At 37.0% G+C, this 17,451-nt stretch overlaps 1 protein-coding gene across 2 annotated transcripts in view; it reads right to left on the bottom strand.

The window, feature by feature from the left end:
• Positions 1 to 17,451, bottom strand: part of SYT14 (synaptotagmin 14) — a 141,219-nt gene that overhangs the window by 48,440 nt on the left and 75,328 nt on the right. For both annotated transcript variants that reach the window (XM_049634213.1, XM_049634214.1), the window contains exon 4: positions 12,188 to 12,637. In XM_049634213.1, coding sequence (XP_049490170.1) covers positions 12,188 to 12,637 — 450 coding nt within the window. The remainder of the gene's footprint in view (positions 1 to 12,187; positions 12,638 to 17,451) is intronic.

Genomic DNA, 17,451 nt, shown 5'->3' on the forward strand with positions numbered 1-17,451 from the left:
AAACTAACTATTCCTTGTATTTTCTTCTGGTACTGCCAGTTTAGACAAACTTGTTTAATATATACTAAGACTTGTCATACATTTAAGTTTTTTAAGTCCAATAATATTTTTATAAATTAAGAACCTGAAATCAGAAATTGTGATAACTGGACAAAGCTAAGTATTTAGGAAAGACTTTGCTATGCAAATTTATTATTTAAATAAGATTTAAAAGAGAATGTTTATCCCAAGAGAGCAAATTTTTTTATACTTAAAAGCAAAACTTTACTTATAAATTACTGATATGCAATTATAAATAATGTTAATCGTTAGATGATATTAATCATAGCAAATCTTTGTATGACATTTGGTTCACTATTATTCACTGCCCCTTGCTGTTGACATTACATGACTTACTTTAGACCAGAGGTCAGCAAACTACATGCTCAAACTGAATGCTGCCTAGGGCCCATTTTTTTACAGCCAGCATGCAAGGAATGGGTTTACATTTTTAAAAAGGCATTCTAAAAAAAGAGAGAGAGAAAGAGAGAATATGCAACAGAGGCCATTTGTGGCCTGTAAAACCTAAAAATAATGAACTCTCTAGCACTTTATAGACAGTTTGCTGACCCTTGCTTTAGACACGGAAATGTCAGTGGAGGTGGCATGTGTTAATTTTGGGCAGAAGCTTTAAGGAACAGGGATTAGTTTGCTACGTCCTCTGACAACCCACAAAGTTTCAGAGGTCTGGATCCCAGAGAGAAGACAAACGAAACAGAGCCATAACCAACCTACAATGGACGCGCAGCACAGTGAAAAAGAAACCTTTGTTGTTTATAAGCCATTAAAAGTTTCAGGGCTTCTGTCATCTCAGAATAACCTAGGCTAAACTGCCTCGTATGCTTTGCTGATGTCATATGAGTTATCCAACATGACTGAAAATAACGAAATTGCACTTATTGGAAGAATATTTATAGTTCAGACTTTTTTTTTTACCTTTATTTTTGAGAGACAGAGACAGAGCACAAGTGGGGGAGGGGCAGAGATAGAAGGAGACCCAGAATTCGAAGCAGGCTCCAGGCTCCGAGCTGTCAGCACAGAGCCCGATATGGGGCTCAAACCCATGAACTGTGAGATCATGACCTGAAGTGAAGTTGGACGCTTAACTGACTGAGCCACCCAGGTGTCCCTATAATTCAGACTTTTAAATAATTATTCAAAAATATATTTCTAAAAAGTGGTACCTTTTTTTTAACGTTTATTCCTTTTTGAGACAGAGAGAGAGAGCATGAACGGGGGGGGGGGGGGGGGTTCAGAGACAGAAGGAGACACAGAATTGGAAGCAGCCTCCAGGCTCTGAGCTGTTAGCACAGAGCCTGACGCAGGGCTCGAACCCACAGACTGTGAGATCATGACCCAAGCCGAAGTCGGACGCTCAACCAACTGAGCCACGTGGGCGCCCCTAAAAAGTTGTATCTTAAAAACATTCAAGGCCTGAATTAGATTTAGCGACTTGTATTGTTGGATTAAATGCTTTTTACACTGTTGGATTAAAGGACTTTTACCTTCCTCTTTTCCAGATTGCTAACATTCCTCCTCATTTGGAAACTTGAAAAACACAATATAATAATTTTTATTTATGGACTAGCACCAAATGAAGATTACTACTGACTTAGAACACTAAATTTATCCACACATGAATAAGACGAAATAAACCAAATTACTTAACAGTATCAAGGTCCTACTTTGTGCTAGATGATGATTTCAGTTCTGTACATGATTTCTCTCCTTTACTTGCCGCACATATTCTGAGGCAGCCATCATTGCTACTAGCCCCTTTTACGAACTAATGAATGAATGAGGCACAGAGGGGCTGAGTACTCACCTAAGAACACAAATCAGGATGAACTGGGGAACCAAGATGTGAGGCCAGGGACTGCAGAGCCTCTGGGCTCCCAACCTGGATGCTACACCAACCCACCCAAATACAAATGCACACTTTGTCTTGGATGTCTAACAATTTCGACATTAAAACTGTAGATTCCCACTACCCGGCAATTCTTTAGTCTTTTATGAAATATCACAAATGAGTTAGCATAGAGAAAAATTTTTTATAATGTGAACACAGCTTAAGGGATAATGCCAGGGGCACCTGGGTAGCTCAGTCTTAAGGTTAAGTACCTGACTTCAGCTTAGGTCATGATTTCACGGTTCATGAGTTTGAGCCTTGCATGGGGCTCTCTGCTGTCAGCATAGAGCCCTCTTTGGATCTTCTGTTCCCCTCTCTCTAGTCCTCCAGCCCCCCTAAATAAATATTGAAAAAGGGACAATGCCGGCTTTCATTTTGAAGAAAAATATACCCCCAAATTAAGCTGACTAATATGAAAAATGTACTTATAATACAGGCTATTTTCCATGAACTAGATAATATCTTATTCTTTGAAAAATAAACCAAATTAAAGTTCAATTAGCTCACTCTATTTTTTATTGTAGATTATGGAAATATTAATATAATTTGATTATATATAAATTATATGCTTTGATGATATATCAGATAATTTAAAAATTATGTGTACCAAACTTATTAAGTCTTTAGTTCCTAATCAGCAATACCAGCTTTTTCTACTAGAAAACATGCAATTGGTACCATTCTAGTCACCAGCTGCCCAAAGTGACAGACTATAAGAGGACCACTGTAACTGCTAGATAGATAGAGCTTATACGAACGTTCTAGGTCTAAGACTAGACAAAGGAAAGATAAGACATTGTGTTTTTTGCAAGACAAGAGAGTATCTTATACAACGTTATTAATGGCAGAATGATCCATATTAAATTAAGGATAATCTATTTTATTTCAGGTTAACAACTAGCATTTCTGGTCTACAAAGGTTTTCACATAGTTCATCTCCTTTACTCATCCCAACCTTGTGAGGGAGTCAGGTCATATATTCCAGTCGTATCTCAAGCACTAGCACGTACACTATGGAGAATTAGGCTTTTCCCAAGAATAGCTTTGCATGCACAACCCTTAAAAATGTGCATTTCCCTTGAGCAGGAGCTTCCAGTAATGAATAAGCACACAACGTATGTGCAGGACTATGCTCATTTTCAGTGACAGAAATCATTTAAATATATCTGCCTAATAGGAACAGCATCAGGAATTGATATTCAGGCTTATCATGTACTATCAGTTTTTGACCAGAATTATTCTTTGCTCTGAGTAGAATTAAGTAAAATGTAACTGTCAAATGGATATTTTTTTCTGGCTCCTAATAGGTCCCTACAGAGTCCATAGAACAAATGTAATGATTAGACTGAAAACTCACTAATAATAGATTTCCTTCAACTTTAATTTTTAAAAATTCATTTCTTCTGTCCTAGGCCTGCATTCAGTATTTAAAGTCGTATTCCACCATAAGAACATAGATGCATCAACTACAAAACTGCTTCTTTTCTACACTAAATTTCAAGTTTTCTGGTGAAAAAAACATTTTTGTAATTAGGATGTTTCAGCTCTCTTTAAATTCACACTCTATGCCTAAATAGGCATTACTCTGAAGGTAGCATTAAACTCTATCAACTTCAAAATAAATGTCACAGCAGATAAATCCACAGCTCTTTTGGGAGACGCATCTTCAATACTAATTCAGATGAAAAGACTATAAACAATATAATTACCACTGGTTGGTTTCTAAAATACATTCTGATAAAATACATTTTTATATCTACCATGTTTCAAAATTAGAACCATTTTAATAATTTTTCCAGTAAGAACCTACTATTTGAAATTATCTGTCAAGATTTTAAATGTGAAAATCTTAAAATTAAAGATTTGGGTTTTGAAACAGATTTGCCCACTGGATACTGCCCTGTTATTTAATATGAACATGATAGGGGAAAATGACTAAGAAGAAATTAAATTTTGCTTCTGTTTGCTATTTCTTTTATCTGTAAAAGGTAGGCCTCAAGAATAACCTCACTCAATGTTATTATTCATTAATTATCAGCCACCCACCACATGACCAATAAGCACAGTGGATATAACTATTCTATTATTGTGCAACAACCCAGGAAAAGGGAATTGTTCATGGTAATGTAGTAAAGTGCACCTGTAAAGGAAAGTATGTATAGCTTCTGGTTGGTATTAGTGAAAAAGGCATGCATTCAGGGTGTCTAGCATCTAGACGCTCCAAATGAAAACTTTTTAAAAAATAATGGTCACTATTTATAATTTGAACTATTTATAATTTACAGGAACTTTCCAAATGTTCCCGTAAAGAACACTATTTTATCCCCTCTTGCTCTATTTAATGAACTTTAGAGTGTTCTTAATTATAGAATATGCTGTCCTCTTAAACCTAAATTTATCTGTCATAATCTTTCATCCACTCTAAACTGATCAAATAGTACTGTCCTTCCATAAAGCATTCGTTAATTTCTCTCATTAGTAGTGCAAACAACTGAAATCAGTATGTTGGAAGAGTTAATTGCATAAGATAAAATACAGCAGAAAAGGCAAATAATACCTGTACTTTATGCTTATTTCTTCAATTTTCTGGCTCATTTTTGAAAAAAATAATACAAGAGCGAAGTACAGGCTGGTCCTCAGTAGTGTATCGTTTAGCACATGGAGGCTTCAACTCAATGAATCCTAGGTGAGTTGTTTGCTGTTCCCTATACTCGATATGCAGAACAAACAGTTTTAGCTACTAAGATTCCATTTTTTCCCACTCAATTTTTCTGAATGTTCAAAATTTCTTGAGATGTAGGATCTAAACTTGACTTCTTTTGACCCTGTAAACTAAGAATCTGATTTAAACAAAAAGCTTCCTTTTATTTTCTAATTTAGATTCTCTTTCACTGAAAGATTTATCTAATAACAATACTTCCCAGACTAGAGCTATTCCTCTCTACTGATAATATATGCTTACCTACTCTGAATAACTGCCTCTAAATAGGTCTGTAACTATTTAGTTTTACACTAAAGTGAGCCATGACTCATACTGGTGTTATTGTCTAGGGAACTGAATTATACACAGGCAGCTTTCTCCTTCACGTAGTAATTTTAACTGTGATCATTAGTTTATCATGAAGCTCTATTTTTAATTGCTTTAGGATTAATGAGTGTAACGTACATTTTCTAAATGTAGATTCTTCACAATGGTAGTATGTGAATGTCGTGAATATGAAAACAGGTGAAGCTAAGTTTTGGAAGACACTTGCTAATAATACAGACTAAAGTATGATTCTTAGGAGGACACACATTTCAATTACAGAGTATAAGTAATAATTTACCTGTCTTAAAAATAACAGTCACAGTATAAATATCAAACTAAATTAATTCAATCTATTAACAAAAAGATAGGCTATTTTTGAGACACAGGAATTTTAAGAATTATAGGTTCTAAAGTACCTAAAAGAAGATCATCATTTTAGTAAGTCATAAGGAAGTCTGAAAGACTGTGGCATTATACTTTTGAATGGGAAATTACATAAGCATATATGTCTCTAGTTGATTATTATTTAAAAATAAAACACTCTGTGATGTGTTCCTATTTAATTACCCTATGAGTATACTCACTGGATTCTAAATCATAAAAGATTCCTAACAGGGCTGTTTTGATACCTAGCAGGGAATAATGAAATAGACCTTAGTAAGAATTTTTCAATGATTAGGCTTACCTGAACATGTTGATGAATCAATTTAATAGGTATTCACTGAATACCTATGTTCTAGGTTCTACGAAAAGTAAGTATAACTAAACCCATACAAATCAAACACACACAGTCTCTATTCTTAAAGTATTTAAAATCTAGAAGGGCACAGAACAAGTTCAATAACAAGAAAACCTATGACTAGCCACAAAAACAAGCATCAGAGGCAACAAGTCAGAAATAATAGGTACCACATGCACCTACTCATCCATCCATCCATTCAACATTCATACAGCAATAACCACTACTAGATATTTGGTATACAAAGACAGATAAGATTGGGGCACGTGGGTGGCTCAGTCGGTTGAGCATCTGACTTTGGCTGAGGTCATGATCTCACGGTTTGTGAGTTTCAGCCCCACATTGGGCTCACTGCTGTCAGTGCAGAGCCTGCTTTGGATGGATCCTCTGTCCTCCTCTCTCTCTGCCCCTCCTCCACTCATGCTCACCCTCTCTGTCTCTCTCAAAACTAAACATTTAAAAAAACAAAGATAAGATCAACTAATTTAAATTTATATTAGAAACAACGTAACAAATTTCTATAAAGATGGGATTTCAATTAGACTTTATATAAAATCTGAGATTTAAATAGATTCAAATTATAATTGGGTTTGACATTTCAGAGCAACCTAAATGAAGGCAAATCCCTGATGATATTGGCTACATCTTTTACTTTAAGACATTATGTTCCTTGCATTATGTTCCTCCTTTTCTGAATCTCTTCACTATGCCTTCTGGTACTCCTGATCTATGATAAACTCCTCCAGAACTTTAGGTTCTTCTATGAACCCCCCAATGCTTTACTTCAACCAAAATCCAATTCTTCCCTGAGGATACATCATCCTCTGCAGACTTATCCATCCTGGTTATTCCCTCGTACCTGAAATGCCTTAGGGTCAAAAGCAAAGTTCTCCGCTGCTTTCTCAAACATTCTTCCTCTGAATTTATAGACAAGAATAACTATTTTTCTTTAAGGCTGATATCATCCTGTCTTCATAGATAGTCTGTCCTGGGCATTTCCTTTGCGTTCCTTGAGAACAATAATCTTTCATTCAATCTTCTTTTGTACTTTAATTTCTGCCAGGATCTTTTGTGACTCCAGTGTGCAGGTGGATAAGCCAGCCACCAAGAACCTGGCCTCTCCTGACCAACTTATCCATCTCCGGCGATTGTGCCTCTTATTCTATCGCAGATACTCATTCTGGACCCTTGTCGTCCATCACTGAAATTAACTGAAAGCAGTCTCCTAACTACATTCCCCTGTCATTCCACACTTCTTCAACTCCTCCTGTCTCATCTGTTCCTTGATATCCTTGGGATTTTCAGTCCACCAGCCTTTCTCCTTCCACTGCCTGTCAGTCCCTTTCTAGCTTTACTTCTGTCTTTCTTCAACTGAGATTTCACGGTCCACAATTTAAACACATGTCTTAAAAATACTCTTAACATTTTTGCCTCTCATCATCCCAAATGTATCGGTTAATCCCCATTTTCAATTTGTTCCCTGATACTGTACATCATCACTGATTACATCGTTGGCATCAGTATTCAAAAAAATTTTTTTTAATGTTTTATTTATTTTTGAGAGGGGGAGAGAGAGACAAAGTGCGAGCAGGGGAGGGGCAGAGAGAGAGGGAGGCACAGAATCAGAAGCAGGCTCCAGGCTCTGAGCTGTCAGCACAGAGTCAGACACTTAATCGGATTAGCCACCCAGGCACCCCATTGGCATTAGTATTTAAGTGTGCCCATGTTTCTCCTAACCTCAAAAACATCTTTCCTAAAGTCCTCTTCCTTCCTACTTTCATAGCCAAATTTGGCTTAAAAGTTGTCCCCATGATTACCACTCTAGTTTGTATTCTGCCTACCCTCTACCCCATCCAAATTGGTCCCGCTAAGGCTACCCATTACCTGAATATCCTGAATTCAACGAGCAGTTAGTTTTCTTTTTCTTTTTCTTTTTAATGTTAATTTGTTTTTGAGAGAGACAGAGACAGAGAAACAGAGCATGGGCAGGGGAGAGGCAGAGAGAGAGGGAGACACAAACCCACAAAGTGGGCTCCAAGTTCTGCGCTGTCAGCATAAAGCCGGACACAGGGCTTGAACTCACGAACTGTGAGATAATGACCTGAGTTGAAGTCAGGTGCTCAACCAACTGAGCCACCCAGGAGCCCCTCAATGAGCAGTTTCAATACTTAGATTATTGGTTCCATTAGTAGCATTTGACAAAGTTAATCATTCCTTCCTTCATAACTGATTCTTGGCTCTTGGGATATTTTAGTATTTCTTTCTTCCTACCTTACCCCTCCTTTCTCCAGTCTTTAAGTCTAGGAGTTCCTGAGGATCTCCTTCCCTCAGAGACAAGCCCACCCACTCCCACGTCTACTTACTATAGATGCTATGCATTCACACAGAAATATGACATGGAGCCAGACTGAATGGAACACAGATGTCAAGGCACATGTTAAGCGCCCTCTATTGCTAAAGCTTAAGTTTCAACACACTTTCTGCGGTAGGAAGTCCAAATGAGCTCAGCTGGATTCTCTACTTAGGGTCTCACGAGACTGAAATCAAAGTTTCAGCTGGGCTGGGCTATTATCTAGAGGCTCTGGCCAAGAATCTACCTCTAAGCTCATTCAAGGTGGTAGCTGAATTCAGTGCTTTGCAGCTATAGGACTGAAGTCCCCATTTCCTAGCTGGTCACACTGCATACATTATGCTAGTTAAATAGTGTCTGTATAGGAAGGGTTGTGAGAGAAAGAACAAAGTCTCATTATTAATAAATCATAATAAAAAATCTAATATTATTAAGAAATCTAGTAGCTGAATGAGAAATACAACTGGAATTAAGAAAAGGGGAGAGGTGGGGTGCCTGGGTGGCTCAGTCGGTTGTGTGCCTGACTTTGGCTCAGGTCATAATTTCACTGTCTGTGAATTCGAGCCCCGCATTGGGCTCTTTGCTGACAGCTCAGAGCCTGGAGCTTGCTTTGGATTCTGTGTCTCCCTCTCTCTCTGCCCCTTCCCTGTTCGTGCTCTGTCTCTCTCTCTCAAAAAAAAAAAAAAAAAAAAAAAAAAAAAAATTAAAAAAAGTGGGGGGGAGATGCCATTCCAGGCAACTGTTATACAGAGTAATATGGCGTTAAAGATGCAGGTGAAGAAAGTAGCTGGGGTTATATAGCAGGAAAGAGTGCCATATGAACAAAGATGAGTACATGAGAAAAGTTCCAGTAAGAGGGGTACACCAGGGCAGGAAGGGTAACTGATAACATTCTAGCTGTTGAGTCTGGCTTCAGAGATGACTAAAACAACTAAATAATAAACCATATGGCTATTTCAACATTTGTCAGTCAGGGTTCTTATCTGAAAACACTGGAAGCTAACATTAAACGGAAGAGTAATTTATTAAGGGAATCAGGATGACTAGAGAATAGGCTTATGGATACGCTTCTCAAGAACAAAACTAAAACTACGCTGCAGAACTGGCCCGGTGAGGAAATTGTGCCACTGCTCCCCATGGACACTCATGTGCCAAGGTCTTTTCTCTCCTGCAACAGTCACTGTCAAGCACACATACTATTTCTGCACCAGCAAAGCTAATTCAGAATTACTACGGACTCTGAGTATCAGATTCCTCCACCATCAGCCCATGCAAACATGATGTGAGTGCAGCCCCTGCTTCTCTGTTCAGTCTGTACTGAGATTTCCTGGACACGAATAGGACTGGAGCGCCTCGCGAGCGTGGCTCTGCCCGAGCTACCAGTCAGGCTGGGAAAGTGAACTTGCCCTCAGGGAGGTGGGACTATTAGTTGGGACTTTCTCAGACATTAGAAGACAGTTGAAAATATATGGAGGAGTGAGAAATCATAATAAATATCCAAACAAAATGTCATATATTTAGCACACCAAATGCATCTAAATTCCACCCATTTCTGTTCTTACCTAATGCCTTTCCCAAAATATATTAGTAGAAACATAATATCAGAGATAGATGGGACATTTGGTTTAATTCCCTCATTTTACTATTAAGAAACCTGATGCCCAAAGTGATTAGATAATTTATCCAAAGTTACAGCCACAGCTAGTTAGTACAAAGGACTCATGCTTTTCAACTCTGTATGTTTTCTATCATTCAGTGATCAAACCGAATCTTTATCTTAAAGTTCAACTTAAATTCTACCCTCAGGGAAACTCAGGGTTTAGTTCTCAGTCATCTGGTGATAGTGATCATTTTTTCTCTCAATGTACTGATTTGATCAGTTCCTGAATATAAAGTTAAATTTTCCATTGTAGAATTCTGTTTTTCTATTATTACCCATGAAGGTAAACTGTTATTAAACTGCAAATATGTTTAATCATAGTATATCAATTTTTGAATATCTTAAAACTGTCCTTTACCTAAAGGCTAATTAATATTCTTGCAACGACATCAAGTAATTATTCAAAAGCTACAAGAATAAATTGTTTAATTATGACAACTTCTCACTCATTTATTATTACATCTTATAAAATTAAAGCTAAAATCACCCACGTAATCTATAATCACATGATTTTTCTATACGGTTAGTATCAAAACTTAAGCAAAGAGAACATAAACACTGTAGCACATACAGAACACATACATTCTAGGAGTATTTTATTGTTATGACAAGACAACTGATAGAATTATGAGTCTTGACCTCAAAATTGTGGTGTGCTAAATTGTTTTTGGCACAGAAGCCAAAATATTTTGGATTTGGAGAAGGTGGAACGGGAAAGATGGAAAGAGAGAGGAACAATTAAACACAGGCAGTAAATCTGAAAAGGGTGGCAGTGTAGAGAAAAAATTCTCCCAGAGCAATGGACAGTTCTAGTCAGATTCTTAGAAGCTATTTGTCTAGCACTTTTTTCTTTTTGGGAACATGCTTCAGAAATTTACTATACTGGTTGTCAGAAATATAGAATCAAGGACTACAAGCCAATACATGTAATGTAGGTATATACAGAAATAATTTAGTTGGACCAGAGATGAAACCATATTATTTTCTGTTGCTTCATTTTGTTTGTGAAATGAATATAATTAACACAGAGTTGGAAATGGATCATTTGAAGTAAATAAATACAAAATACATACCTCATGATGATACGGTCATTCTCTTCCAATTTAAATCAGGTATATTTCTCTATAAGAATGTGTTTTCACAGATTAACTAGTCATCACTCAGACCAAATCATGAAAAAGTTTACAATCCTATTAAGAACTGCCAAATATTCAATTTTATAAAAAACTGCTTTTTCCAACTCTGAAATACTGCCTGGACTTCTTTTCTCTCTCCTCTGATAAACTGCTGATATTATATTTTTAAAAGGGATATTTCCCCACAGTGGTAATTCTGCAATTTAAAATTGTAACAAGTTATCAATAAAGGCTAAACAGTATCCTACAAACCTGAAGGGATATACTATACTTACTACGGCCTTTGGTTTTAAAAATGTTGAAATCATCCAGCTGAAATGGTATGGTGAAAAAAAAATCTAATGTGAATGAGGGTCCTATAAGATCAAATGCTTCCTGGTATAAATTCTCTGATCTTGAACATATGCTTACACCCTTTAAAAGCTTAAAAACAACCCTCAAATATTATACCTTTATTTAAAAATAAATATCCATTCTAAAATCTCTGTATTTATATTATAAAAATGCTTTTAATTCAATATAGTAGAGAGGAATAAATACAATTTGTAATTTACACTTACAGCATATCACAGATTTTCTCATAATCTAAATAACTATGTGACATAATGTATCTCCGGTTTAAAGAAGCAGGTCAACTCTCCTGTGATTTGCAATGTCTTGCGGGAATTTAGTTAAAAATATGGAGGGAGAGAGGGAGAGAGACTTATATGTGATCAGAACCTGGAGCAAAAAAGGGAAAAGGGGTAATAGCTCATAGACGAAACTGAAGTATTCTCCCCAAACTACTGCAAAACATTTGTTTAGAAAGGGTACAGAGTATAACAAGGCCAGATTTTCTTTTGAACCTTTAAAAATAATTTCATAGCAGTTCTGGAAAGATAATTAGCCATGACCTGGGCAGCAGTACATATTCTATAAAAGCAAATGATTTCTGTGGCATATTAAATAAGATACGGGGCTAGATCTTACTGTACCACTTAGTTTTAACCTGGAAAAGAAACAATAAAATCTGCATGGAGTTCGTTTGATGTCATAATCAATCATCTAATAAATATTTAACACAGGAACAAATGTGTAAGACATTGGACTGGACTCTGTGAAGGACTAAACAAAATACATAAGTCACATATAATCTTCAAGGGCAACTTTTCTAGAATGAGAAAAAATTAGACCTACCTATCCAGGGCTTAGAAATTTTGTAAAGGCATGATTATTGCATTTAAAAAAGACTGAAAAAAGTGGCTGGACTGATAATGGATTTTAAAAACTCTCTACGTTATATATCACGACATAAAGCATAGTCAGGCTATTTGATCAGATACTCACAGAATGATTGTAAGAAGGTTCCAATATCACAGGTAGTGACATTTTCCCTTGAAGATTCAATTTCGTCAAATAAAAAATCTTTTCCCCCACAATCTTTTCCTTTTTCATACGGTGTACACCATATAGTCTAAACCGAACTGCGTAATTTCCAATCATCTCAGATTCAACATGATTGAACTTGAATGTCTCTGTGAAGACAGGGCATGGTCCTCTCTGGATGCTGGTTTTTGCTCTCTGCTTCTTTATAGGTAGAAGAACAAGGTGTACTTGCCATGAGTTGCCACCTGTCCTGTTATATGTTGGGATATCGGTGACAGCTGTCACTGTTACCAGAAGCTTCTGTTCTTGTGAGTCATAGTCAAAAGTCACATCCAGTGTGCCATATTTAGCTTCTGGCTCAGGATCAAAAGGTTTGGGAAGCTGTGAAGATGATCCTTGAGCTGACATATCCTAAGAAAAGCAAATTTAAATGTTTTCAGTTTTTAACTCTAGTATTTAATCGAGCATGTAAATAAACATCTGATACTGCTTTAGGAGGAGGATGTGAAAACTGTCACAAAGAAGGTAATAATAAGAATAATAAGTAACAGTCAACTACGATCAAAAGCTACTCCACAAGGTCAGAGGAGTAAACGTGGTAGGTTAAACTCAAAAGCTTATCATAATACAAAGAATTTAGTATTCCCCATCACAATTTTGAGAAAGTTAGATATATGTTTTTATAATTAAAAATACATGCTTCAAGAAGTATCTCTCTTCCTTTCGTAGGAAACTACTAAATTGCACTTTCAACATTATAAACAATGCAACTGACAGCTCAATATTAGGCTGGATAGAAAGATAATGAATACAAGTATAATGCCGTTGAAAAATTTGGTCCCCTTTGGAAAGTTTGTTCTAAAACACCCCATCTGTAACAGAGTGTAAGCACCTTGAGGCTTGGAAATCAAGGGAAATGGGAAATATGAAAGTATAAATACAGAGGCCTCAAAAATACTTGTGGCCAAATACTTATTTTCCATAACACATACATTATTTACACTTTAATTTTTAACCTCAATTTAAAACTACGTATTATTTTCTGAGGTTACTTACTGTTGAAAATTGCTGACTATACATTTCAAAACTTCCAGAAAGACCAAAACTGTACATTTTAATGATGAGGCTGGAAGAAGCTGTACCTGTTTTACCCAGAATTGTCTCAAATTCCTGCCAGCCTAAGTCCCTGGAATGTAACAAAAGGGTTGGCTACTTACCGACTGTGCCAAACCCAGGTCTCTGATCTTTCAACGACACCACTTTGTCCCTTCAAGCATTTTAACAAGTCTTAAACATCTTAAAATGATGGACATTTTAAAATGTGGACCAATTTTATAATTTTCTGCTTCTGAACATGTCCTTGGTGCCTACGGTAGCAGCCACTCCTACTAGTCCCATTCTTCCTTTTTGCATTTCTGAGAAGGGCTACCAGAGTTGAGGCAGAAACACACTGTCCCACAAGAGACCGCCCTTCAAAACTTTCCTTGTGGCCGCTATGCTCATGAGACTTGGCTTTGGTCAGTGGGAGGCAAGCAGGGTTATGTCTGAAACATCCAGATTAGGTTTATAGAGGAAATTACTTGACCTTCACTCTCTTTTTTTCTCAGGCTTCCCACCAGCAGATACGCAGGTAGGATGGGTGGCTCTGCTTGGACCATGTGGACTAAGACAAATACTCCAGGGGACGGCAGAGTGACAAAAAAACAACCTTCCGCCCTGCCCGCCACCACCCCCCCCCCCGCAAGCCCCTGAATGATGTAGAGCGAAGCCACCTACTCCCCTAGACTGTTGTTAAATGAAAGACAATCTTTTGTGGTTTTTAGCCATCATATTGGTCTCTTGTTAAAGCAGCTGAACACAAACTCTAACTGTTGTACTAACCATGTGCCAGGCTGTATTTTAGTTGGGGAAGACTCAGCAGAGAACCAAAAATACTCAGGCCTTTTACATATAAATCTTACATGTCTACCTATGGGTGACCCTGCTTGGTACCATGTATGAAAAAAAAAGAAGAAATGAAGAACAACACTTAGGGAGAGGGAACAGACACTTAGAGAAGGATTTGGCTTTTTTTTTTTTTAAATGGAATATGATGAAATCAGGATAAACATATTCTTATTCTGTCAAAAAAAACTGACAATCTAGAGCAAAATGTTTTAACGTATGCCAGTTCATAATTGGCAATCAAAGATGATTAATTACATGGCTTTGATTTTTCAATGAAATACTTTCTAAAATAGTATCATAATAGCTAAGATTTACAAGGCAGTAAAAAATTTCATAACGTCCCAGAGAGGGTTAAAAGGGTGGACCTTTATAGACAAAAATTACTATTTGTGTTCTCTAAACAGGCTACTAGAAAATAATCCCTCCTTTCAAGGTGTCTACATTTGAATGACTGTCAGCTAGTAACAGGTCATCAGTAGAGTTTTTGACCTTCTTGCCAGGGAACCCTCACTGGAACCCTCACTCCTATCCCAGTTCAGTTGTGCATGTAGATGGGCACTAACATAGCTATGCCCTGAATTAAATGAAGAGGAAAGTAAGACTTTTCTATTTGATAAATAGTATCTATTAAAGGAACAGTAGAAAGCAAAATAAATTTGAAAAAACACAAGAGTGGACTTTATACTAACAGAGGCTATAAAAGCATCTAGATATTGATACAACATGCACTTGCTGTAGTCTGAATATATTCAATTCTGCTACAGAGACACAAAAACAAGCAGGATAGAAGAGACTAAGTGTCAACAGACAGCAAGCTGGCAGCTTCTGAAATATGGGCAAAACTCAACGCCTGTGTTAACTATAAATAATGAATAAGGAAGTAATCTGAGAGGCAAAATTCAGAAGATACAGTAAATACAGATAGTAACTAAATTAATAACTTGGAAGGTATGCCAAAGACAGACATAATGAATCAAAAATATAATAGAACAAATGAGTACTGCCTAAAGGAAGGAATGCAAGGCCCAAGCCATGATCATGTCACCTCTGAGCTAAAGCTCTGTCACCCATGTGTTCCTTAATGGAAATAGAACCTAGGTTGATTTAGTAGGCTAATTGGCAACTTTTACTGATGACAGGAGTAATTGTCCCTGCATCTCTCCCAGAAAACAAGTATATGTTTTTGGCCCCTGGCACTGTTGTTTACATCTCAACTCTTGGGGTGCCTGGCTGGCTCAGCTGGTGGAGTATACAAGTCCTGATCTGGCGGTTGTGAGTACAAGCTCCACGCTAGGTGTACAGATTACTTTAAAAAAAAAACAAAAACAAAAAAAACTCAACTCTTGTCCCTGTTACTACAACCATATATAGGGAACACTGATGGGGCAGAAAGAGTGACATAGGACACTTGGGCATTACTTAAACCAAGGCTTATATATAGTGTATTCCTACCACCTGTACCTACTGGCATCCTATTCTAAGTGTGTTAACCTACCTCACTTTGCTCCTCTTCTTACATTATATTTGAAATAGGTTAAGACTCCTAAAAACTGAGAATAAACCGAGGGTTGATGGGGGGTGGGAGGGAGCGGACGGTGGGTAATGGGCATTGAGGAGGGTACCTGTTGGGATGAGCACTGGGTGTTGTATGGAAACCAATTTGACAATAAATTTCATAATTAAAAAAAAAGAAAAAAAAGAAATAGGTTAAAACACATGTGCATGCACACACACACACACACACACACACACACACACACACGTGATCTGAGCATCTGAATTTGGTCCATGAGTTCTCTGAAACAGCTTGCCTGGTAGGGTACCAGGCAAGGGAGGGTACCATGCCAATGATCAAAGTAATTTCCCACACAACGATTTAGGTCAAGAAGGGCAACAGAATATAGTTGTTAAGAGCACTGCTTTTGCAGTCAGACAGACCTGGGTTTGCATTACAGTTCTACCATCTAATAGGTGCTTGTATGTGGGCAAACTGCTTAACTCTCTGAGTCTTAATATTTTCATTTGTAAAATGGAAATAACTTCCTGAAGATGAGGTTGCTAAAATTAACTGAGCTAACTATAAAGCTTATAGCCAAATTTCTGGCACAACTGTTGACTGCTACTGTTATTGTTAACTCCGCAATCCAGGCTCCTCCATTAACTTGTTGGCTATCTATCCAGTGTGTAAACCTACAAAACAGTGTTCTCAAATTTGTTCATGCACAGAGCACAAAGAAATAGTCTTTGTGGAAAACCATGAAATACGGACGTGTTAAACTTAAAATTCCAATGTGGAATTTTCTTCTAAATTAGATACCATATTAGAATACTAGAAATAGTAGAAACATAGTGACAGATAACACGTGTTTTTAGAAATTATGTAAGAAAAACTTAAAATTGGGGGAATTCTGTTCATGGCTCTACTTCCGTTATTTAATTTTGGCAGTATATGGAATTCACCTAGTGAGAACACTGACATAACTAGAGTACCACTCTGAAATGCTGTGTGGGACAAAAGTTGTAAAAAGCTGCAATCTAAAAGAAGGTAAGTCCTCGAAGTACATAGTACCTAATGGAAAGCTCAAATTACTATTACAGTGTTCATCATTGTCTAAAGATTAAAACAAAAATCCTTTTAAGAACATGGAAAGACTTCAAAAGTTCAACACATGTATTTTTGTTGTCATTTTCACTTTTTTGCTTCAAAATAGGAAATAACTTAAAACACAACCAACAACTCTGAGTGATGCCATGAATCCAAATGTTGTTAATAAAGCTGAGCATCACTCTTCCCTTCCATATTCCATCACATAAAAATGCAAAAACATCATTTTTGAAAAACCTATAAAACATCAGTGAGCAACCTCCCAGAAGTAAAAATACCCAAACTAAAAGAAGTTTAAAAATAAAAAACACATAATAGGAGCCTCAAGATGGAAGAAACAGGTAATTCCAGAATGTTTGGTATACCGTGTTAAAATAAAAAAGACCTATCTTGAGGTGGAAACCTGGGGAAGACAATTTTTCAGTATCTTGTGTATTGCTCTCATTTTTAGCTACGCATCCTCCTTTTGGGGAAAAGGGGGTGGGGTGGGTGAAGGATGGTCGAGACAGTCCTGACACGTCTGCTGGATCAAGATTAGATCAAGGAGAACACGGGTACCGTAAGCCACAAAGGACAAGGATAGTGATGAAACCGTCTTACCAAGAGGAGAAGCACAGGATTATTATCCTCCAATAACGTCCATTTAAAAAACTCTATGTGCTTTTTTACTTAC

This window comes from Panthera uncia, chromosome F1 (genome assembly GCF_023721935.1).
Source record: "Panthera uncia isolate 11264 chromosome F1, Puncia_PCG_1.0, whole genome shotgun sequence".
Lineage (NCBI taxonomy): Eukaryota > Metazoa > Chordata > Mammalia > Carnivora > Felidae > Panthera > Panthera uncia.